Source organism: Loxodonta africana, chromosome 18 (assembly GCF_030014295.1).
Source record: "Loxodonta africana isolate mLoxAfr1 chromosome 18, mLoxAfr1.hap2, whole genome shotgun sequence".
Taxonomy (NCBI): Eukaryota; Metazoa; Chordata; class Mammalia; order Proboscidea; family Elephantidae; genus Loxodonta; species Loxodonta africana.
In genome coordinates this window covers 13157393-13180853 of record NC_087359.1, presented here as the reverse complement: position 1 = coordinate 13180853, position 23461 = coordinate 13157393, and the positions used below count along the sequence as shown (strand labels likewise).

At 46.8% G+C, this 23461-nt stretch overlaps 1 protein-coding gene across 1 annotated transcript in view; it reads left to right on the top strand.

Moving 5' to 3' along the window:
• Positions 1-225: 225 nt before the first annotated feature.
• CARD14 (caspase recruitment domain family member 14) overlaps positions 226-23461 on the top strand; it is a 46740-nt gene continuing 23504 nt past the window's right edge. Inside the window, exons 1-7 of the mRNA XM_064271885.1 lie at positions 226-436; positions 10208-10345; positions 11623-11948; positions 13162-13329; positions 16918-17037; positions 18397-18522; positions 22702-22851. Of these exons, the coding sequence (XP_064127955.1) occupies positions 226-436; positions 10208-10345; positions 11623-11948; positions 13162-13329; positions 16918-17037; positions 18397-18522; positions 22702-22851 (1239 nt within the window). The remainder of the gene's footprint in view (positions 437-10207; positions 10346-11622; positions 11949-13161; positions 13330-16917; positions 17038-18396; positions 18523-22701; positions 22852-23461) is intronic.

The window sequence follows — 23461 nt, the reverse complement described above, 5'->3', positions numbered from 1 at the left end:
GCCCAGTCTGCCCACATAGGGAAACTGATCTGACATCAATCACAGCGATGGGCCTTACCCCCATCAGCCACAGGAGCCGGGTAGGCAGGAGGCTGCGATCATTGTGCAAATGTGCGTTCTACCCTGCAAATGGATCACCCCTTCTCCGGCCATGGCCTGGGCAAGCCCTGAAGCCACTTTCTGGTTCCAGCCCCCTGCCCCTCTCCAGGTCTCCCAGTGCCGGCCATGGCCGAGCTGTGTCGCACGGAGTCGGCGCTGATGGCACTGGATGAGGAGCATCTGTGGGAGATGCTGGACAGTCACCGCTGCCGGATCCTGTGCAGTGTGTGCCCCAGCCGCCTCACCCCCTACCTGCGCCAGGCCAGGGTGCTGGGCCAGCTGGATGAGGAGGAGGTGCTGCACAGTCCCCGGCTCACCAACACCGCCATGCGAGCTGGTGAGGTGCCGCGCCACCCCCACCCGGCCCCCAGACCTGGCGTCCTGACCCGGCCCCCTGACCCGGCCCCCAAACCCGACCCCCATATCCTGCCCCCAGACCTGACCCCCAGATCCCAGCCCCAGACCCGGCCCCCTGATCTGGCCCCCAGACCCAGCCCCTTGACCCAGCCCCCTCATCTGGCTCCCTGACCCAGCCCCCGGACCAGGCCTCCTGACCCCGGCCCCCTGACTTGGCCCCTGCTGACCTCAGCCTCCATCACCACGTAGCCAGCTAGACCTGCTCTTTCTTCTTCCTTCCTTCATCTCTCCCTCCCTATCTCCCTTCCTTCCTTCCTCCCTCTCCCCTCCTTCCTCCCTCCCTCCTTCCCCCTTCCTTCTTTTCTTTCTAACTGCTCTATGGAGATATAATTAACACACTGTACAGTTCTCCCATGTGAGGTGCACAATTCAGTGGTTTTAGTATATTCATATATCTGTACCACCATCACTAGCGTCTATTTTAGAGCATTTTCATCACCCCGTAAAGAAGCCCCACAACTTTAGCTATCACCCCATCCTAGTTACCTAGGGCTGCTGTAACAAAAATGCCAGAAGGGATGGCTTTAAAGAACAGGAATACACGGTCTCACAGTTTTGAGGCTGGGGGTCAGAATTCAGAGTGTCCGCACTGCCGAGCTCTCTCTCTGTGGGCTCTGGGGGAGATCTGGGTCTCTTTCAGTTTCTGCAGTTCCAGGCGTTCCTTAGCTGCCTGTAAATGTATCTTCATCTGCTTCCGTCCTCCCCCTACCCCTGCCCCCGGTGTTTGTGACTCTCTCTTTTCCCTCTTATGAGATCACTCAGAAAGGATTAGGTTTAGGACATGAGTCGGAACCGCTCACACCTGACAACAACAACTACTGCTCTGGTAAGCCCACTGCTGTTGAGTCGATTCTGACTTCTAGTGACCCTATAGGACAGAGTAGAACTGCCCCATAGCATTTCCAAGGCTGTAACCTTTACAGAAGCAGACTGCTATGTCTTTCTCCAGCGGAGCGGCCGGTGGGTTTGAACCACCGACCTCTCTGCAGGCAGCTGAGTACTTAACCATTGCATCACCATGGCTCCCTCCTACTCTGGTATGACCTCATTAACGTAAAAGAAAAACCCTTCTTCCCAAACAGGGAACCCTCCCTGGTTGGGTCCATCGGCATCATACAGTATTTCTACTACAGTCTCTGGCAAATATCTCTGAGGAAATATTTTGCAAAAACTTCATGTAAAGAATTCCAGGACTTCCGGCCAACATGGCGCCATAGACAGAAGCACCACACCGTCCCTCTACAGCAAGACCCAAAAAACTAAGTAAAACAGAGACAAACGTTATTCCTGGGACCTGAAGTGTCAAATGAAGAGATAAAGAACGCAGCCAAGCACCGAATGGAATAAGAAACTGACAGGGGACAGAGAACGAGGAGAGAGACGTGCGGAGGGCCCCATCGCTAACGCAGCATGGATCCGCCATCTTGGACTCCGGTTGGGGATCGGCGGATAGGGAGCAGGGAAAAGCAGCTTCGGGGGACTCCCAGCAGAGACAGAGCACCCGGTAACCAGCAATACACACTTTCCCACCCCATTCTCTCCCCGCTGCTCTACCTCTCATCTTGCTGTCTGGCTGCAGTGGCTCAGCAGGCCGGGAAGTGCAGCGTCCTGCTTGGATTCGCCCCACCCACGTTAGAGTTCAGGGGACAGTCAAGGAAAGCAGCTTCACGCAGTTCTCAACAGGACACAGAGCACCCGGTAATGAGCGATATATGCTTTCCTAGCCTCCGCCTTCTTGCTCCCCCTTCGGCCTCCTCTCCTTCCCCGAGGTCTCTTGGCCAGGAGGCAACTGCTTTGGCCTCAGGCTGCTTGGATTCGGCCTGCTCACACTGGCCGCGCTCCTGAGCTGGTGTTGGTTCTGTCTCTCTTGGTTTCTTCTGTGCCTCCTACCACCTTGGGGGAGGTGTTTCTCTGGAACACCAGGCTCCGTGTACCATCTTTGCTTTTTGAAAGGCTGTGAAGCCACAGTCAACTGGGGAACCACTCCCCCGGCTGGCAACACCACACTGGTGGGATCCCTGGGGCTTTTTTTTTTTTTTTTTTTGCCTTGTTTTGCTTGTCTTTTCACAGCTTGGGAGCCCCTTCTATCCGGGCTGCACTGCACAGTTTAGGAGCCACCCCCCCCCCCCGCCCCAATCTGCACAGCTGCATAGGTGGGATCCCTGGGGCATTTCTTTCTTTTTTTTCTCTGTCTCTCTTTTTCCCTTTCTGTCTTTCTTCATTTTCCAGTTCTCATCTCTCTACACTTATCTTCTTTTCCTGTCTCCTGAACACCTGGTGCTGTGTGACATCTATACCCCATCTAGCGAGGCTATACTGTGCAGCCTGGGAGCCACTTCCCTGGTCTTAGACGCCCTACTAGTGGGACTCTGGGACTCCTGGGGGCTTTTCTTTCCTTTCTAAATTTCTATCTATTTTTTCTTTCTATTTCCCTTTTTCTGTTTCCTTTTTTTCCATTTCTTGGTTTCTTTTCTCTCCACTCCAATGGCAAGCTCTCAGCACTTTTTTCTTTCTTTGCTTGTTTATTTTTAGCTCCTGTTTCTGCCTCCTCTTTTCTATACCCCATTAGCTGCACACATCACAACCTCCCTCCTCTTTCCTGCCTACCCACACCATGCACTGAACATCACACCCCCAAGCGGCACAGGCATGGCCTACTGGAACCTGCCCAGCACTGATTCCTGGCCCACCCTGTCGGCCCTAAAACCTGCCACAAACAACCCATCCTAGCTCCTCCTCTTCAGTTGGACCTGCCTGCTGCACCATAGCTGATTGACTGGCCCTGCCCATTGGACAAGGAGGTGAAAAGTATTGTGACTACAGATGAGGAAACAACAAAGAACACACAACCTGCCTGCTCACATATAACCAAATAAAACAAAAAAGCAGGACGAAACAAACAAATCTGCAATCAAGAAATGAAGAAAATAACTACTGAATGTCCCAAAGACAGCAGACAATATCAAAACGTATGAAAAAAACAGGACAGGATGGTTCTAGTAGGCATCCAAAATAAAACATCAGATGACTTTCCAGTAGAAGAAGAGGCACTAGGACTACCTGACAGGGAATTCAAATCTATAATATTCAGAGCAATGCAAGAATTGAAGCAAAAAGCAGACAAAAGTGAGGAAAACATGGACAAACTTATGGGAAAGGCAGATAAATTCATGGAGAATACAGACCAAAAAAAAAAAAAAAAATGGAATTCAGGAAAGTAATACAGGAACAAAATGCAAAAATAAGCTCACAACTAGAAATCATACAAAAACAACAATTGGAAATCCAAAAGATAAAAAACAAAAATTCAGAAATGGACAGTGTCATAGAAGGACTGAGGAGCAGGTTTGAAACAGTGGGAGACAGAATCAGCAAAATTGAAGACAAACACTTGGATTCAACTCTGAGGAAAAATCAGAATAAAGAACAAAGAAAAATGAAGAAACCCTGAGAATTATGTGGGATACGATCAAAAGCAGAATTTGCTGGTGATCAGACTTCCAGAACAGGGAGAGAAAATGGAAAACACAGAGAAGATCATTGAAGAATTGCTGACAGAAAACTTCCCTAATATCATGAATGATGAAAAGCTAACCATCCAAGAAGCTCAACGAACACCATGTAGGATAGACCCCAAAAGAAAAACACCAAGGCATATCATAATCACACTCTCTAAAACCAAAGACCAAGAAAAAATCCTGACAGCAGCTTGAGAAAAGCAAAAAGTCACATACAGAGGAGAAACATTAAGACTAAACTCTGATTATTTGGCAGAAACCATGCAGGCAAGAAGGCAATGGAATGACATGTATAAAACCTTGAGAGAAAAAAATTGCCAAACGAGAATAATATATCCTGCAAAACTGTCATTCAAATATGATGGTGAAATTAGGACATTTCCAGATAAACAGAAATTAAGGGAATATGTAAAAACCAAACCAAACTTACAAGAATTATTAAAGGGAGTCCTTGGGTCTGAGAACAAACAACATCAGACCACAGCCTAAATTTAGGAGGCAAGATTGTACTAGCCGTATACCAACCTAGAAAAGGAACTCTCAAGGACTATCTCAAACCAAAACAATTGCAACAGGGAACCAGAGAGGTTAATCTGTATATGACAACAATGTCAGAACAATAAAAGAGGGAATAAATCGTATAGGTATAGAACTTTCTAATGGAGAGGAAGGTAAGGCAATACCAAGTAATAGTAAACTGGTTCAAACCTAGGAAGATAAGGGTAAATTTCAAGGTAACCACAAAGAAACTTAAAAAACCTACTCATCAAAAAAAGAAGAACATAAAGTCTCAATAAAAACAAAATCTACAAAAACAAAAGAAACGAAAAAGAAACTCAAACAAAAGGAACTCAGCACAGGGAAGTGAGAGGAACAAAGAAAATGTTAGCACCACAAAAAAAGCACTACAAAATGACAACAATAAACTCACACCTATCAATAATTACTCAATGTAAATGGCCTAAGTGCACCCATAAAGAGACACAGAGTGACAGAACAGATTAAAAAAACAGGATCCATCAATATGCCACCTACAAGAGACACACCTTAGGAACAAAGATGTAAATTTATTAAAAATCAAAAGATGGAAAAAATATATCAAGCAAATAACTACCAAAAAAGAGCAGGAGTGGCAATACTAATCTCATATAAGATAGACTTTAAAACAAAATCCACCATAAAAGACAAAGAATGATTAAAGGGACAATCTGTCATGAAGACTAAACCATAATAAACATCTATGCACCCAATGATAGGGCTCCAAAATACATAAAACAATTTCTAACAGCATTGAAAACAGAAATTGACAGTTCCACAATAATAGTAGGAGACTTCAACACACCACTCTCAGTAAAGGACAGAACATCTAGAGAGAAACTCAACAAAAATACAGAAGAGCTAAAGAGCACAATCAGCGAACTTGACCTCATAGACATATATAGAACACTCCACCCAACAGCTGCGAGGTACACATTTTTTTCCAATGCACATGGAACAGTCTCCAGAATAGATCACATCTTAGGCCACAGAGCAACCCTCAACAAAATCCAAAACATCGAGATAATACAAAGTATCTTCTCTGATCACAATGACATCAAAGTAGAAATTAAAAACAGGAAGAGCAAGGGAAAAAAATCGATTGCATGGAAAGTGAATAACACCCTGCTTAAAAACCACTGTGTAATGGAGAAATCGAAGATGGAATCAAAAAGTTCCTAGAATCAAACGAGAATGAAAACACATCATACAAAACCTTGGGGACCCAGCAAAGGCAGTCCTCAGAGGTCAATTTGTAGTACTAGATGCACACATCAAAAAAGAAGAAAGGGACAAAATCAAAACATTAGTTACACAACTTGAACAAATAGAGAACAGCAAAAGCAGCCCACAGCCACCAGAAGAAAGGAAATAATAAAGATCAGAGCAGAAGTAAATGAAATAGAGAATAGAAAAACAATAGAAAGGATCAACAAAACCAAAAGTTGGTTCTTCAAAAGGATCAACAAAATTGACAAACCACTGGCCAAATTGACAAAAGAAAAACAGGAGAGAACACAAATAACCCAAATAAGAAATGAAATGAGGGACATTACAACAGACCCAACTGAAATAAGATGGATCATAACAGAATTATGAAAAACTATACTCCAACAAACTTGAAAACCTAGAGGAAATGGACAAATTTCTAGAGACACGCTACCTACCCAAAATAACACAAAAACGACGTTGAAAATCTGAACAGACCCATAACAAAAGAAAAGACTGAAAAGGTAATTTAAGAAAACCCAACCAAAAAAAGCGCTGGCCCAGATGGCTTCACTGGAGAATTCTACCAAACATTCAGAGAAGAGCTTACTACTCAAACTATTTCAGATCATAGAAAAGGAAGCAATACTTCTGAATTCATTCTATGAAGCCAGCATAACCCTGATACCAAAACCATGCAAAGATACCACAAAAAAAGAAAATTACAGACCAATATGTCTTTTGAATACGAATTCAAAAATTCTCAACAAAATTCCAGCCAATAGAATTCAGCATCATGTTAAAAAAATAACACACCATGACCAAGTAGGATTCATACCAGATATGCAAGGATGGTTCAGCATTAGAAAATCAATGTAACTTACCACCTAAATAAAAGGAAAGAATCACATGATCAACAATCGACACCGAAAAGGCATTCGACAAAGTCCAACACCCATTCCTGATAAAAATAAACTCTCAATAAAATAGGTGTAACGGGAAATTTCTCAACATAATAAAGGGCATCTATGCAAAACCAACGGCCAACATCATTCTCAGTGGAGAGAGGCTGAAAACATTTCCCTTGAGAACAGGAACAAGACAAGGATGCCTTTTATCACCACTCCTACTTAACATTGTGTTGGAAGTCTTAGCTAGAGCAATAAGGCAAGAAACAGAAATAAAGGGCATCCAAATTGGTAATGAAGAAAAACTTTCCCTATTTGTGGGTGATACGATACTATACTTAGAAAATCCAAAAGACTCCACCAGAAAACTGGTGGAATTAATAGAAAGATTCAGCAGAGTTGCAGGATACAATATCAACATACAAAAATCACTTGGATTCCTGTACACCAATAACAAGAACGATGAAAAGGGAAACAATGCCATTTATAATTGCCCCTAAAAAAATAAAATACTTGGGAATAAATCTAACCAGGGATGTAAAAGACCTACACAAATAAAACTACAAAACACTACTGCCAAGAAGCCAAAAGAGATCTACATAAATGGAAAAACATACCATGCTCGCGGATAGGTAGACTCAACTTTGAAAAGATGACAATTCTACCCTAAGCAGTTTACAAATACAATACCAATCCAGATACCAACAACATTCTTTAGAGATGGAAAAACTTACCATTAACTTTATATGGAAAAGGAAGAGGCCCTGGATAAGTAAAGTACTACTGAAGAAGAAGAATAAAGTAGGAAAACTCGCACTACCTGACCTCAGAACCTACTATATGGCTACGGTAGTCATAACAGCCTGGTACTGGTACAACGACAGATACACTGACCAATGGAACAGAGTTGAGAACCAGATGTAAATCCATTCACCTATGGTCACCTGATCTTTGACAAGGGCCCAAAGTCCATCAACTGGGGAAAAGACAGTCTTTTTAACAAATTGTGCTGCCAAAACTGGATGTCCATCTGCAAAAAAAATGAAACAGAACCTATACCTCACACCATATACAAAATGGATCAAAAACCTAAATATAAAGCCAAAAACTATGAAGTTCATAGAAGAAAAAGTGGGATCAATGCTAGAGGCCCTAATACACGGCATTCAAAAACCTGTTACTGTCAAGTCGATTCCAACTCATAGTGACACTATAGGACAGAGTAGGACTGCCCCATAGGGTTTCCAGGGAGCACCTGGTGGATTTGAATTGCCAACCTCTTGGTCAGCAGCCTCTTGGTTAGCAGCCATAGCTCTTAACCACTACGCCACCAGGGTTTCTGGCATTAACAGGATACAAATCACAACCAACAACACACAAGCTCTAGAGGATAAGCTAGATAACTGGGATCTTCTAAAAATTAAACACCTATGCTTATCAAAAGACTTCACCAAAAGAGTAAAAAGAGAACCTACAGATTGCGAAAAAAAATTTGGCTATTAAAATCAGACAGAGGTCTAATCTCTTAACATCTACAAGAAAATCCAATACCTCTACAGCAAAAATATAATCCAGTTAAAAAATGGGCAAAGGATATAACAGACACTTCACCAAAGAAGACGTTCAAGTGGCCAACAGACATGAGGAAATGCTCACGATCTCTAGCCATCAGAGAAATGCAAATCAAAACCACAATGAGATACCATTGCCATGAATCAATAAACAGAAAATAACAAATATTGGAGAGGCTGTGGGGAGATCGGAACTCTTATGCACTGTTGGTGGGAATGCAAAATGATACAACCATTTTGGAAAATGATCTGGGGCTTCCTTAGAAAGCTAGAAATAGAAATACCGTTTGAGCAATCCCACTCCTAGGAATATATCGTAGAGAAAAAGGAGTCATCACACAAATAGACATATGCACACACCTGTTCATTGCAGCATTGTTCACAATAGCAAAAGATGGAAACAACGTAGATGCCCATCAACAGATGAATGGATAAAGTGTGGTACATACACACAACGGAGTATTACGCAACGATAAAGAACAACGATGAATCTGTGAAGCATCTCATAATGTGGGTGCATCTGGAGGACATTATCCTGAGTGAAATAAATCAATCACCAAAGGACAAATATTGTATGAGACCACTACTGAAAAAAACTCATGAAAAGGTTTACATACAAAAAGAAAAAACCTTTGATGGTTACAAGGGTGGGGAGGGGTAAGAATGGAAAAACACTTAATAGATAAGTGGTAACTTTGGCGAAGGGTAAGATAGTACACAATACTGGGGAAGCCAGCACAGCCTGTACAGGGCAGGGCCATGGTAGTTCCATAGACACACCCAAACTCCCCAAGGGACCGAGTGGCTGGGTCGAGGGCTGTGGGGACCATGGTCTCAGGGAACATCTAGCTCAATTGGCATAACATAGCTTATAAAGAAAATATTCTACATTCTACTTTGATGAGTAGCATCTGGGGTCTTAAAAGCCTGTGAGCGGCCATCTAGGATACTTTACCAATCTCACCCCTTTGGGAGGAAGGAAGAATGAAGAAAACTAAAGACACAAGGGAAAGATTAGTCCAAAGGACTAATGGACCACATCTACCACGGCCTCCACCAGACTGAGTCCGGTACAACAAGATGGGGCCCGGCTACCACCACTGACTGCTCTGACAGGGCTCACAATAGAAGGTCCTGGACAGAGCTGGAGAAAAATGTAGAATGAAATTCTAACCCAAAAAGAAAGACCAGACTTGCTGGCCTGACAGAGACTGGAGAAACCCTGAGAGTATGGACACCGGACACCCTTTCAGCTCGTAATGAGGTCATTCCTGAGGTTCACCCTTCAGCCAAAGATTGAACAGGCCCATGGAACAAAACAGGACTGAAGGGGCACGCCAGCCCTGGGGCGGGGACTGGAAGGCAGGAGGGGACAGGAAAGCTGGTAATGGGGAACCCAGGTTTGGTAAGGGAGAGTGTTCACATGTCGTGGGGTTGTTAACCAATGTCATACAACAATGTGTGTACGAGCTGTTCGATGAGAAACTAGTTTGTTCTGTAAACCTTCATCTAAAGTTCAATTAAAAAAAAAAGAATTCCAAAATATTTCTTCCCTCAAAGGTAGACACATAGATTTCCAATTATTTTGCCAACAAAATGATTAAGTTGATGCCGTAGTAGCATCCTAGGGCTGGGTCACTTGAAACAACAGAAATTTATTGTCTCATGGTCCTGGGGGCCAGATGGCCAAAATCCAGGTGTGGGCAGGGCTGTGCTGGCCCTGAAGGCTCCAGGAGAGGATCCTTCCTTGTCTCTTTGAGCTTCTGGCAACCCCAGGCTTGTGGGCACATCAGTCCAATCTCTGCTGCCATTTTCTCCCCACAGAGATCCTAGAAAACAGCTCTCGCCACCCCCATCCCTAAACATGCCAGGGCCCCCCACTCCAGTCCCCTCGTGGGGAAGCCAGCCCAGCGTGCTGTTAGCTGAAGGAGTGGTCTTCTCTCTCCAGGGCACCTGCTAGACCTACTGAAGACTCGTGGGAAGAATGGGGCCATCGCCTTCCTGGAGAGCCTCAAGTTCCATAACCCTGATGTCTATACCCTGCTCACCGGGCTGCAGCCCGCTGTGGACTTCAGCAACTTCAGTGGTGAGAGCTGGCCTATGATGGGGGTGGCGGTGGGCAGGACCTCCAGGCATGGGCTTCTAAGAGTCTCTGGTTCCCAACACCCTTGGGTGGTCCTTCCTTGCCTGCCCTGGTCCAAACGTGGACCCTGCTTCCTCTTGGGAAAGATTCTGAACCTGCAACAGCCCTACCCCACTAATCATTTCAGGGTGAGGAGGAGAAGCAGCCCGTTTCCAAAGCAAAGGTCTGTACCTAACTACCCCCGCACCGTGAAGAGACCCTTGTGTGGGGCGGGATCCTGCATTTGAGAGGCGCAGGCCCAGGGGAAGCGTATCTGGTCCCTAGAAAAGCCTGTGGAACTTACCTTTCCTTTGCCAGCCATTTGCTGGAGCGAGGGGGCCGCCAGTCCCCGCGCCCCAGCCAGGGCACTGGGAGCGGCCTATGGAGGATGGCATAGACTCCTTCCAGGGGCAAGGGGAACTGAGGCAAAGCCTGCGCCTCACAAAGAGCCTTCTGTGCGTTTGCCCACCACCTGAGTAAAAGCCCGCTCCTGCTTGGTGGGAGATAAGGCCATTCTGGTTAATCTATTGATTTTAGATTTCCCCAGAGGAGCCACTGAGATTTAGGTCTTCAGAGGAGCAGGACTGATGGAATTCAAAATAACGACTAAAACACATTTTGTTTTCCTGGTTTTGAAACAGCGTCTAAGGAGTTATATAGCCTACCCAGGCTGCACATTAGGTGGGGGTACATAGAAGTCCCTGGGTGGTATAAACAGTTTGCACTCAGCTACTAACCGAAAGGTTGGCGGTTTGAATCCACCCAGCAGTGCTGCAGAAGAAAGGCCTGGCAATCTGCTTCCGTAAGATTACAGGCAAGAAAAGCCTGTGGAGCAGTTTACTCTTAACATACAGAGTTGTCGTAAGTCAGAATCGGTTGGTTTGTTTTGGTTTGCACAGAGTTGTATTCTGCGGATTTGTACTCTTTATTACGGGCTTTTTTTTCTTAGGGTGGCGTTAACGTGTGTTGGCCAGTGGGAGCTGGGCTGGATAAGCAGGAGCTCGGGGAGGCCACCCGGGGTGACTGGTGCTGCAAGGAGTGGGCGGGCACTCCTCCTACTTAAGCTGCTGGTGGCACTGTTTCTTTAGCTACAATGCCAGGTCTGGTCAAGGCCCGGGAACTCTTAATGAGATGGGCAGATTAGGGTGGGGGGTTCTGCTGGAATCAGGCAGAGGATCTTGAAGGTCCTGGAGGAATAGGGTGTTCATGGCCTGGGCCCACCCGTGCCACACCGTCCGCAGGGCTCATCGAGACATCCAAGCTGACCGAGTGCCTGGCCGGGGCCATTGGCAGCCTGCAGGAGGAGCTGAGCCAGGAGCAGCGGCAGAAGGCGGCCCTGCAACAGCAGTACCGGCGGCTGCGGGAGAGCCTGGGCCTGGCTGAGGCCCGCGTGGAGAGCCTGCAAGTGCTGGAGGCTGATCACAGCCGCATGGAGCGCGAGGTCAGTGCCCGCTTCCAGGAGGTGCTGAAGCTGAAGGACGAGCTGCTCAGCCTCTCCCTGCACTACAGCAACGCCCTGCAGGAGAAGGAGCTGGCCACCACGCGCTGCCGTGGCCTGCAGGAGGAGGTGGGCCTCGGGGGCTGCAGGGGAGGTGGGGGCCTGCAGAGGAAGTGGGTGTTGGGGGGGTCTGCAGGAGGAGGTAGACGTGGGGGGGCCTGCAGGGGAGATGGGCACTGGGGGCCTGTAGGGGAGGTAGGGGGCCTGCAGGAGGAGGTGGGGGACCTCCTGGAGTAGGTGGGCATTGGGGGGTCTGCAGGGGTGGTGAGCATCGGGGGATCTGCAGGAGGAGGTGGGCATCAGTGGGCCTGTAGAGGAGGTGGGGGGCCTGCAGGAGGAGGTATAGGACCTGCTGGAGGAGGTGGGCATTGGGGGGCCTGCTGGGGAGGTGGGTGTCAGGGTGCTTGTAGGAGAAGGTAGACACCACGGGGTCTGCAGCATGAGGGTGCCGGCTGCTTGGCTGGTGGTCTCCTTTGGTCCCTGACCCCTGAGTACCCTTCAGCTTGTGCCTTTGCACTCGCTGTTCCATCTGCCTGGACCCCCCCTTCCTCGCCCTGCAAGCCCAGGGGTGGTGCGACACCCTGCCCTGGCATCCAGACTCCATGGGCTTGCCTCCCAGGGAAAGACCCTTCTCCCCAGGGGCACCACCCCAGCACAGGAGAGGTCAAGCCTGGTGGCTTGAGGTCTGAGGCTCTTGCGACCTTGTCCAGCATGAAGAGGGGCAGCAGTGAGGCGGTTTCCCAGACCACCACCCTAAACAGACAGCACACTGGGCGGGAGGTGGCGAGTTTGCAAGGGGACTGGGAGTCATCGCACGGTCTGCGAACGTGTCCTTCGTCCCCCAGCACTCCTGCCCAATCGAACTTGACTTCCCTCTTTCTGTTTACTTACTGATTTTCCTGAATCCAAATGCCCTGTATCTGCTGCAGTTAGCAGAATATGGAGACAGAGAAGCCAGGATGCCCGGGGAAACGCTCCAGGGCCTTCACTCCCACTGCTGAGGCGAATCACTTTAACAATAGAAATGGTGGAGGCTGACCCCCAGGGCTCCTTGTCCTAGTCCTGGGACCCCAGCCTGGTAATGGAGCCACCACGCTCCATCTAACAAGGAAGGCTAACATGTCTTCCTACTCCCATGAGGAGCTGCAGCTCTTTATTCCATAAAACCCTCTAGTGGAGTCTGGGCTCCTCCTGGGTCTAGAGCAGCCGCACTTGGGAGGAGGGGTGAGGGAGAAATGACCCTTACATCATCTTCCTCTCCCCCCACCCTCCCCTCGGCCAGCTGTACCTGATGAAGCAGGAGCTGCAACGAGCCCAGATGGCCTCTTCCTGTGAGCGGGAGTTTCGAGAGCAGTCCCTGAAGATGGCCAGCAGCCTGGAGTCAGAAGACGAGGAGCTGAGCCGCCTAAAAGAGGAGAACGAGAAACTCAGGTCACTGACATTCAGTACGGTAGGTTCTGGGGGCAGTTCCTTCCCTGGAAGCTCGCTGGGCACTTTCCTGCATCAGCCTACAGTGCCCAAACCAAAAACACCAAACCAGTAGCCGTGGAGTCGGTGCCAACTCTTGGTGACACCATGTGTGCGGAGTACAACAGTGCTCCATACAGTTTTCCGTGGCTGATTTTTCAGAAGCAGGTGCCTCTTGGTGGACTTGAACCGTTAAAGGTTTGGTTAGTGGAACACTTAACCCTTTGCACCACCCGGGGACTCCACTCCTGCCTAATGAGCAGTTGTTACGTACCATTGAGTCAGTTGTGACTCATAGGGACCCTACGTACCACAGAATGAAATACTGCCCAATCCTGCGCCATCCCTACAATCACTGTTATGCTGGAGCCCGTTGTTGCAGCCACTGTGTCAGTCCACCTAGTTGAGGGTCTTCCTCTTTTCTGCTGACCCTGTACTTTATCAAGCATGATGTCCTTCTCCAGGGACTGATCCCTCCTGACAACATGTCCAAAGTAGATAAGACACAGTCTTCTAAGGAGCATTCTGGTTGTAGTTCTTCCAAGACAGATTTGTTTGTTCTTTTGGCAGTCCATGGTACATTCAATATTCTTCACCAACACCACAATTCAAAGGCTTCAATTCTTCTTGCCTCTTCCTTATTCGTTGTCCAGCTTTCACATGCATGTAGTATGATTGAAAACACCATGGCTTGGGTCAGGCACACCTTAGTCTTCAAGGTGGTCTCTTTGCTTTTCAACACTTTGAAGAGGTCCTTTGCAGCAGATTTACCCAATAGAATGCGTCTTTTGATTTCTCGAGTGCTGCTTTCATGGCTGTTGATTGTGGATCCAAGTAAAATGAAATCCTTGAAAACTTGAATCTTTCCTCTGTTTATCATGATGTAGCTTATTGGTCCAGTTGTGAGGATTTTTGTTTTCTTTATGTTGAGGTGTAATCCATACTGAAGGCTGTGGTCTTTGATCTTCATCAGCAAATGCTTCAAGTCCTCTTCACTTTCAGCAAGCAAGGTTGTGTCATCTGCATAACACAGGTTGTTCATGAGTCTCCCTCTAATCCTGATGCCATGTTCTTCTTCATATAGTCCACCTTCTCAGATTATTCTCAGCATGCAGATTAAATAGGTATGGTGAAAGGATACAACCCTGATACACACCTTTCCTGACTTTAAACCACTCAGTATCCCCTTGTTCTATCCAAACAGCTACCTCTTGGTCTATGTACAGGTTCCTCATGAGCACAATTAAGTATTCTAGAATTCCCATTCTTCACAATGTTATCTGTAATTTGTTATGATCCACACAGTCGAATGCATTTGCATAGTCAATAAAACACAGGTAAACACCTGGTATTCTCTGCTTTCAGCCAGGATCCATCTGACATCAACGGTAATATCCCTCGTTCCACATCCTCTTCTGAATCTGGCCTGAATTTCTGGCAGTTCCCTATCTATACTGTTGCAGCTGCTTTTGAATGATCTTCAGCAAAATTTTGCTTGTGTGTGATCTTAATGATATTGTTCAATAATTTCCACATTCAGTTGATCACCTTTCTCAGGAATAGGTGTAACTATGGATCTCTTCCAGTCGGTTGGCCAGGTAGCTGTCCTCCAGATTTCTTGGCATAGACGAGTGCGCACCTCCAGCGCTGCATCCGTTTGTTGAAACATCTCAGTTGGTATTCCATCAATTCCTGGAGACTTGTTCTTCTCTAATGCCTTCAGTGCAGCTTGGACTTCCTCCCTCAGCACAGTCAGTTCCTGTTCATATGCTACCTCTTGAAATAGTTGAACGTCGACTAATTCTTTTTGGTATAGTGACTCTGTGTATTCCTTCCACCATCTTTTGTTGCTTCCTCGTCGTTTAATATTTTCCCCACGGAATCCTTCGCTATTGCAACTTGAAGCCTGAATTTTTTCTTCAGTTTTTTTTTGGCTTGAGAAACACCGAGCGTGCTCTTCCCTTTTGGTTTTCCATCTCCAGCTCTGTGCACATGTCATTATAATACTTTACTTTGTCTTCTCAAGCCACCCTTTGAAATCTTCTGTTCTATTCTTTTACTTCATCATTTCTTCCTTTTGCTTTAGCTGCTTGACGTTTAAGGGCAAGTTTCAGAGTCTTCTCGGACATCCATCTTGGTCTTTTCTGTCTTTTCAGTGACTTCTTGCTTTCTTCATGTATGACGCCCTTGATGCCATTCCACAACTCGTCTGGTCTTCGGTCATTAGTGTTCAATGCGTCAAATACGTTCTTGAGATGTCTCTAAATTCAGGTAGGATATACTCAAGGTCGTACTTTGGCTCTCGTGGACTTGCTCTGATTTTCTTCAGTTTCAACTTGGACTTGCATATGAGCAATTGATGGTCTGTTCCACAGTCGGCCCCTGGCCATGTTCTGACTGATGATATTGAGCTTTTCCATCATCTCTGTCCACAGATGTAGTTGATTTGATTCCTGTATGTTCCATCTGGCAAGGCCCATGTGTACAGTCACTGTTTATGTCGGTGAAAAAAAGGTATTTGCAATGAAGAAGTCGTTGATCTTGCAGAATTCTGTCATGCATTGTTTCTGTCACCAAGGCTATATTTTCCAACTACCGATGCTTCTTCGTTTCCAACTTTTGCATTCCAATCTCTAGTAATTATCGATGTATCCTGATTGCATGTTCCATCAATTTCAGACTGCAGAAGCTGATAAAAATCTTCTATTTTTTCATCTTTGGCCCTAGTGGTTGGTGCATAAATTTGAATAACAGTCGTATTAACTGGTCTTCCTTGTAGGTGTATGGATATTATCCTATCACTGACAGCATTGTACTTCAGGATATATCTTGAAATGTTCTTTTTGACGATGAATGGAATGCAACACCATTCTTCTTCAAGTTGCCCTTCCTGGCATAGTAGACTATATGATTGTCCTATTCAAAATGGCCAATACCTGTCCATTTCAGCTCACTAATGCCTAGGATACTGATGTTTATGGGTTCTATTTCATATTTGATGATTTCAATTTTCCTAGATTCATACTTTGTGCGTTCTACTTTCCTATTATTAATGGATGTTTGCAGCTGTTTCTCCTCATTTTGAGCCATGCCACATCAGCAAATGAAGGTCCCAAAAGCTTCATTAAGATCAACTCTAAGGAGGCAGCTCTTCCCCAGTCATCTTTTGAGTGCCTTCCAACCTGGGGGGCTCATCTTCCAGCACTATATCCGACAGTGTTCCGCTGCTATTCATAAGGTTTTCACTGGCTAATGCTTTTCAGAAGTAGACTGCCGGGTCCTTCTTCCTAGTCTGCTTTAGTCTGGAAGCTCAGCTGAAACCTGTCCTCCATGGGTGATCCTGCTGGTATCTGAATACTGGTGGCATAGCTTCCAGCATCACAGCAAAACACAAGCCTCCACAATACGACAAACTGACAGACACATGGGGGAAATGAACAGTAAGGAGGCAAAATCCATCTACAAGCTCAACTTAGTCTCAGGACTCGATGATGGGGCCTCCTCCCTGGGGAGCAGCCTTCTGAAGGCCAGGTCCCTGGCTGACCCCGGGGCTGACTTGTCTTTGCCCCAGGTGGAGAAGGACATCCTGGAGCAGAGCCTGGACGAGGCCCTGGAGAGCAAGCAGGAGCTGGTGGATCGAATCCACTCACTGAGGGCACGGGCTGTGGCTGCTGAGAGACAACGCAAGCAGGTGAGAGCATGTCCTCCTTTCTCTGTCACCCTCTCAGGCTGTACCCCGTGTCAGGGCAGGCGCTGCATTGTGGAGACATGGACTACACCTTCGCTTTGCTGATTTGTTGGTTCACTCGTTCGTTCCTTGACCAAAGCTCTAGTGAGCACCAACTCACAGTCCATGTCCTCAAGGTCACGGTGGAGTTTGTAGCGTGGTAAGAAACTAGTCGGTCAGGCAAATGAGTGATTGAAACCCAGGGTGATTCAGTGTTGGGGCCCCCAGAAGTCAGGGATTTAGTCGATACAAAAGGCCAGAGGAGTAAACCGATCTCAAAAGGACAAGTATTGTATGATCTCACTTATATGAAACATCTGTTGTTGTTGTTAGTTCCTGTCAAGTCGACTCTGACTCATGGTGACCCCTTGTGTGGAGACCAGAACTGCTCCATAGGATTTTCCAGGCTGTGACCTTTCAGAAGCAGATTGCCAGGCCTTTCTTCCAAGGCACCTCTGGGTGGTTCTAACTGACAACCACTCGGTAGTAGTCGAGCACTTAACCATTTGTGCCACCCAGAGGGTCCATGACACATCTAGAATGGGCACTTTAGAGACCAAGGTTTACTAGTGGTTACCATGGACAGAAGGAAAGGAGAGAGGGGAGCCACTGATTAGGAAGCACTGGGTTTCTGACGATGGTGATGGAAACTCTGGCTACGGATGTTGGTGATAGCTGCACATGATGGCGGTAATTGATGTCACTAAATTGTACCCACGAAAAAGTTAAATTGGCAAATACTATTATTATGTATATATATTTTACAATAGCAACAACAGCAAAAACTAAGGCGAGACACTTATATGGAATATCTAGAATAAGTCAATGTACAGAGACCAAAGTTGGTTAGTGGTTCCAAGGGGAGGGGGAGGGGAGGTGGGAGTCGTCGCTGAGGGGCACGGAGCTGCTGTTAGGGGTCACAGATCATCTGGAAACGGATGGTGGTAATGGTTGTACTACATGACAAATGTCATTAAATTTTGAAAAATTATTAAAGAAGGGTGAGAGAAGAATGGGGAGAAAGGAGAAGGTGGAAGAGAGGACACAGGGTAGAGGGAAATTATTTATGCATTTGAGGACTTAAATGAAAACCACAAACACACGTGCAAAGTACACAATACACACTTTCATGACTAGCTTCAAACAGAATCAGCACAGCAAGTCCAAGACCCAGCACAAAACCTGGCCCATAAGAGGCCAGGATGAAGTGGCTGGGCTTCACCCCCAGAGCCACCTCGCTCTTCCTGCAGCCCGGCCCCACCCGGCTCAGTGCAGACCCTCTGAGCTGCTGACCTTCTCTGGCCTGTGTCCCCCTCTGTCCAGTACTGGGAGGAGAAGGAGACGACGCTGCTCCAGTTCCAGAAAACCAAGGTGGACTGTGAGATCTACAAGGAGAAGGTGAACGCCCTGCAGGGCCAGGTGGTCGAACTGCAGAAGGAGCGAGACAAGGTACCGGTAGAGGCCTAGGGGCTCGGAGCACAGAGGCCCCCTTGATGAGTCTTAGCTCGGGGGCCCCTGCTGCTGCCCAGAAGGTAGTCTCATGGCTCACCCCGTTCTTGGTGGCAGCTAGTCCCAGATTTGGGGTGCCTTTCCTTGGTTAGGAGCCCCTGGCTGGTGCAAATGGTTAACAGACTCGGCTGCTAACCAAAAGGTTGGAGGTTTGAGTGTGCCTAGAGGTGCCTCAGAAGAAAGACCTGGACACCTAGTTTTGAAAAATCGGCCATTGCAAATCCTATAGAGTGCAGTTCTACTCTGACACATATGGGGTTGTCATGAGTTGGGGTGACTTGATGGCAGCTGTTTTTCTTTTTTCTTTCCCCCACCCCCTTGGTCCATGTGAGGTTTTTGAAAGCCACCAGCCCCATCATCTACCCATGTGCTTACTGTCTGTGTGCCCGGTGTTTATTTCGGGGCTATGATGTCTGACCCCCATGTATCTGTCAGTTTGTCATACTGTGGGGGCTTGTGTGTTGCTGTGATGCTGGAAGCTATGCCACCAGTATTCAGATACTAGCAGGGTCACCCATGGAGGACAGGTTTCAGCTTAGCTTCCAGACCAAGACAGACTAGGAAGAAGGACCCGGCAGTCTACTTCTGAAAAGCATTAGCCAGTGAAAACCTTATGAATAGCAGCAGAACACTGTCTGATATAGTGCTGGAAGATGAGCCCCCCAGGTTGGAAGGCACTCAAAAGATGACTGGGGAAGAGCTGCCTCCTCAAAGTAGAGTCGACCTTAATGACGTGGATGGAATAAAGCTTTCGGGACCTTCATTTGCTGATGTGGCACGACTCAAAATGAGAAGAAACAGCTGCAAACATCCATTAATAATCGGAACCTGGAATGTATGAAGTATGAATCTAGGAAAATTGGAAATCATCAAAAATGAAATGGAACACATAAACATCGATATCCTAGGCATTAGTGAACTTAAATGGACTGGTATTGGCCGTTTTGAATAGGACAATCATATAGTCTACTATGCTGGGAATGACAACTCGAAGAGGAATGGTGTTGCATTCATCATCAAAAAGAACTTTTCAAGATCTATGCTGAAGTACAAAGCTGTCAGTGATAGGATAATATCCATACGCCTACAAGGAAGACCAGTTAATATGACTATTATTCAAATTTATGCACCAACCACTAGGGCCAAAGATGAAAAAATAGAAGATTTTTATCAGCTTCTGCAGTCTGAAATTGATTGAACATGCAATCAAGATGCATTGATAATTACTGGTGATGGGAATGCGAAAGCTGGAAACAAAGAAGGGTCAGTAGTTGGAAAATATGGCCTTGGTGATAGAAACGATGCCAGAGATCGAATGATAGAATTTTGCAAGACCAATGACTTCTTCATTGCAAATACCTTCTTTCACCAACATAAACAGCGACTATACACATGGACCTTGCCAGATGGAACACACAGAAATCAAATTGACTATATCTGTGGAAAGAGACGATGGAAAAGCTCAATATCATCAGACAGAACAAGGCCAGGGGCTGACTGTGGAACAGACCATCAATTGATCCTATACAAGTCCAAGTTGAAACTGAAGAAAATCAGAGCAAGTCCATGAGAGCCAAAATATGACCTTGAGTATATCCCACCTGAATTTAGAGACGATCTGAAGAACAGATTTGACACACTGAACACTAGTGACTGAAGACCAGACGAGTTGTGGAATGACATCAAGGACATCATCCATGAAGAAAGCAAGAGGTCACTGAAAAGACAGGAAAGATGGATGTCAGAGGAGACTCTGAAACTTGCTCTTGAGCGTCAAGCAGCTAAAGCAAAAGGAAGAATTGATGAAATAAAAGAACTGAACAGAAGATTTCAAAGGGCCTCTTGAGAGGACAAAGTAAAGTATTATAATGACATGTGCAAAGAGCTGGAGATGGAAAACCAAAAGGGAAGAACACGCTTGGCCTTTCTCAAGCTAAAAGAACTGAAGAAAAAAATTCAAGCTTCAAGTTGCAATAGTGAAGGATTCCATGGGGAAAATATTAAACGATGCAGGAAGCATCAAAAGAAGATGGAAGGAATACACAGAGTCATTATACCAAAAAGAATTAGTCGATATTCAACCATTTCAAGAGGTGGAATATGATCAGGAACCGATGCTACTGAAGGAAGAAGTCCAAGCTGCTCTGAAGGCATTGGTGAAAAACAAGGCTCCAGGAATTGATGGAATATCAATTGAGATGTTTCAACAAACAGATGCAGCGCTGGAGGTGCTCACTCGTCTGTGCCAAGAAATATGGATGACAGCTTCCTGGCCAACTGACTGGAAGAGACCCATATTTATGCCTATTCCCAAGAAAGGTGATCCAACTGAATGTGGAAATTATAGAACAATATTGTTAATATCACACACAAGCAAAATTTTGCTGAAGATCATTCAAAAACAGCTGCAGCAGTATATCGACAGGGAACTGCCAGAAATTCAGGCCAGTTTCAGAAGAGGACGTGGAACCAGGGATATCATTGCTGATGTCAGACGGATCCTGCCTGAAAGCAGAGAATACCAGAAGGATGTTTACCTGTGTTTTATTGACTATGCAAAGGCATTCGACTGTGTGGATCGTAACAAACTATGGATAACACTGCGAAGAATGGGAATTCCAGAACACTTAATTGTGCTCATGAGGAAACTTTACATAGATCAAGAGGCAGTTGTTTGGACAGAACAAGGGGATACTGATTTGTTTGAAGTCAGGAGAGGTGTGCATCAGGGTTGTATTCTTTCACTATACCTATTTAATCTGTATGCTGAGCAAATAATACGAGAATCTGGACTATATGAAAAAGAACGGGGCATCAGGATTGGTGGAAGATTCATTAACAACCTGCGTTATGCAGATGACACAACCTTGCTTGCTGAAAGTGAAGAGGACTTGAAGCACTTACTGATGAAGATCAAAGACCACAGCCTTCGGTATGGATTGCACCTCAACATAAAGAAAACAAAAATCCTTACAACTGGACCAACGAGCAACATCATGATAAACGGAGAAACGATTGAAATTGTCAAGGACTTCATTTTACTTGGATCCACAATCAACAGCCATGGAAACAGCAGTCAGGAAATCAAAAGACATGTTGCATTGGGTAAATCTGCTGCAAAGGACCTCTTCAAAGTTTTGAGCAAAGATGTCACCCTGAAGACTAGGGTGCACCTGACCCAAGCCATGGTATTTTCAATCGCATCATATGCATGTGAAAGCTGGACAATGAATAAGGAAGACCGAAGAAGAGTTGACGCCTTTGAATTGTGGTGTTGGCGAATAATAGTGAATACACCATGGACTGCCAATAGAACGAACAAATCTGTTTTGGAAGCAGTGCGGCCAGAATGCTTCTTAGAGGCAAGGATGGCGAGACTGTGGCTTACATACTTTGGGCATGTTGTCAGGAGGGATCAGTCCCTGGAGAAGGACATCACGCTTGGCAGAGTACAGGGTCAGTGGAAAAGAGGAAGACCCTCAACGAGGTGGACTGACACAGTGGCTGTAACAATGAGCTCAAGCATAACAACGATTGTGAGGACGGCTCAGGACTGGGCAGTGTTTTGTTCTGTTGTGCAGAGGGTCGCTATGAGCCGGAACTGACTCGACAGCACCTAACAGCAACAACAACATGACGTCTGAGAAACAGAGCCTCCACTTCATGTTCCGATACAAGTTTCCATCGCATCCACCCGTGCTCATGGCGCCCCCATGCGTGTCAGAGCAGAACTGTGCTCCGCAGAGTTTTCAATGGCTGATTTTTCGGAAGTAGATCACCAGGCCTTTCTTCCAAGGTGCTTCTGGGTAGACTCGAACCTCCAATTTTTTGGTTAGCAGCCAAGCATGTTGACCATGTACACCACCCAGGGACTCCAAGTACCAAGAGCTCCAAATATTGAATTCTTTTAAAACTGCACACACCCGCCTGCGTTGTACATCCATGTGGGTTTGTACATCTCAGAGTGAAACCTGCATTGGTGCCCGCTGGATGAGTTCTTATCAAACGCAGAAAAGAAACAGGGTCACTCGCTTTGGCAGAGTCTCTCCTTGCTTGTCCTGTTGGCCCATCTTCTTTAAGTGTTTAACGTGTGGGCTCCCGCTGCCTCTTGGCTCCCAGGCATATGCAGCCAGAGACCGGGCCCAAATGGAGATCTCCCAGGGGCTGACGGAGAAGGACTCGCTCCGCAGAAAACTGTTTGCGCTGACGGAGGAAGTCTGCGAGCTGCGCAAACAGCTCCGCAAGCTGCAGACGGACTCGCCAAGCGGGGTGAGTGCTTCCCTGCTTAAGGCCCTGGCGTGAGGGCTGCGGAGCAGGGTTGCTCATAGTGGGCGCGGGAGGTGGGGCTGGGGATGTGGGTGGTGGGCGCGGGAGGTGGGGCTGGCTACCGGGTGACAGGTGTGCAGGAGGTGGAGGTGGGCTGGCTGTGGGAAGACAGATGTGCGGGAGGTGGGGCAGGGGAAGTGGCAGCTCAGTGCATCCCATCCCATGTGTAGGAAGACGTCGACGATGCCCACCTGGGCAAGCCGAGTCTACTCCTGGGTCTCTGTTTGTGGCAGCATTGTCATGTTATAGACTGGGTAGCTTAGCAGAAGGCTCTGGAACCCGAAAAGTGTGGAGTTGGGTGAAGAAAGTGGCTCTGAAACCGTGCAGGCAGCTGCTTACTTTTAGGCTGTGCATTCCTGAAACGAATGAACGTCCACCGTCTAAGGGCTGAGCCATCCGCAGAGGCGGGGTGAGAGGGAGGGCTGTTTCCAAACAGCTGAAATTACTGTAACCCCTCAGTTATGGTTCCTGAAGGCACTGCCTCCAGCTTCAGGTGCCCAGGGGCCTGGGGGGGTCGCTATCAGACCTCTTCCCATGGGGGCCGCCTGCCCTT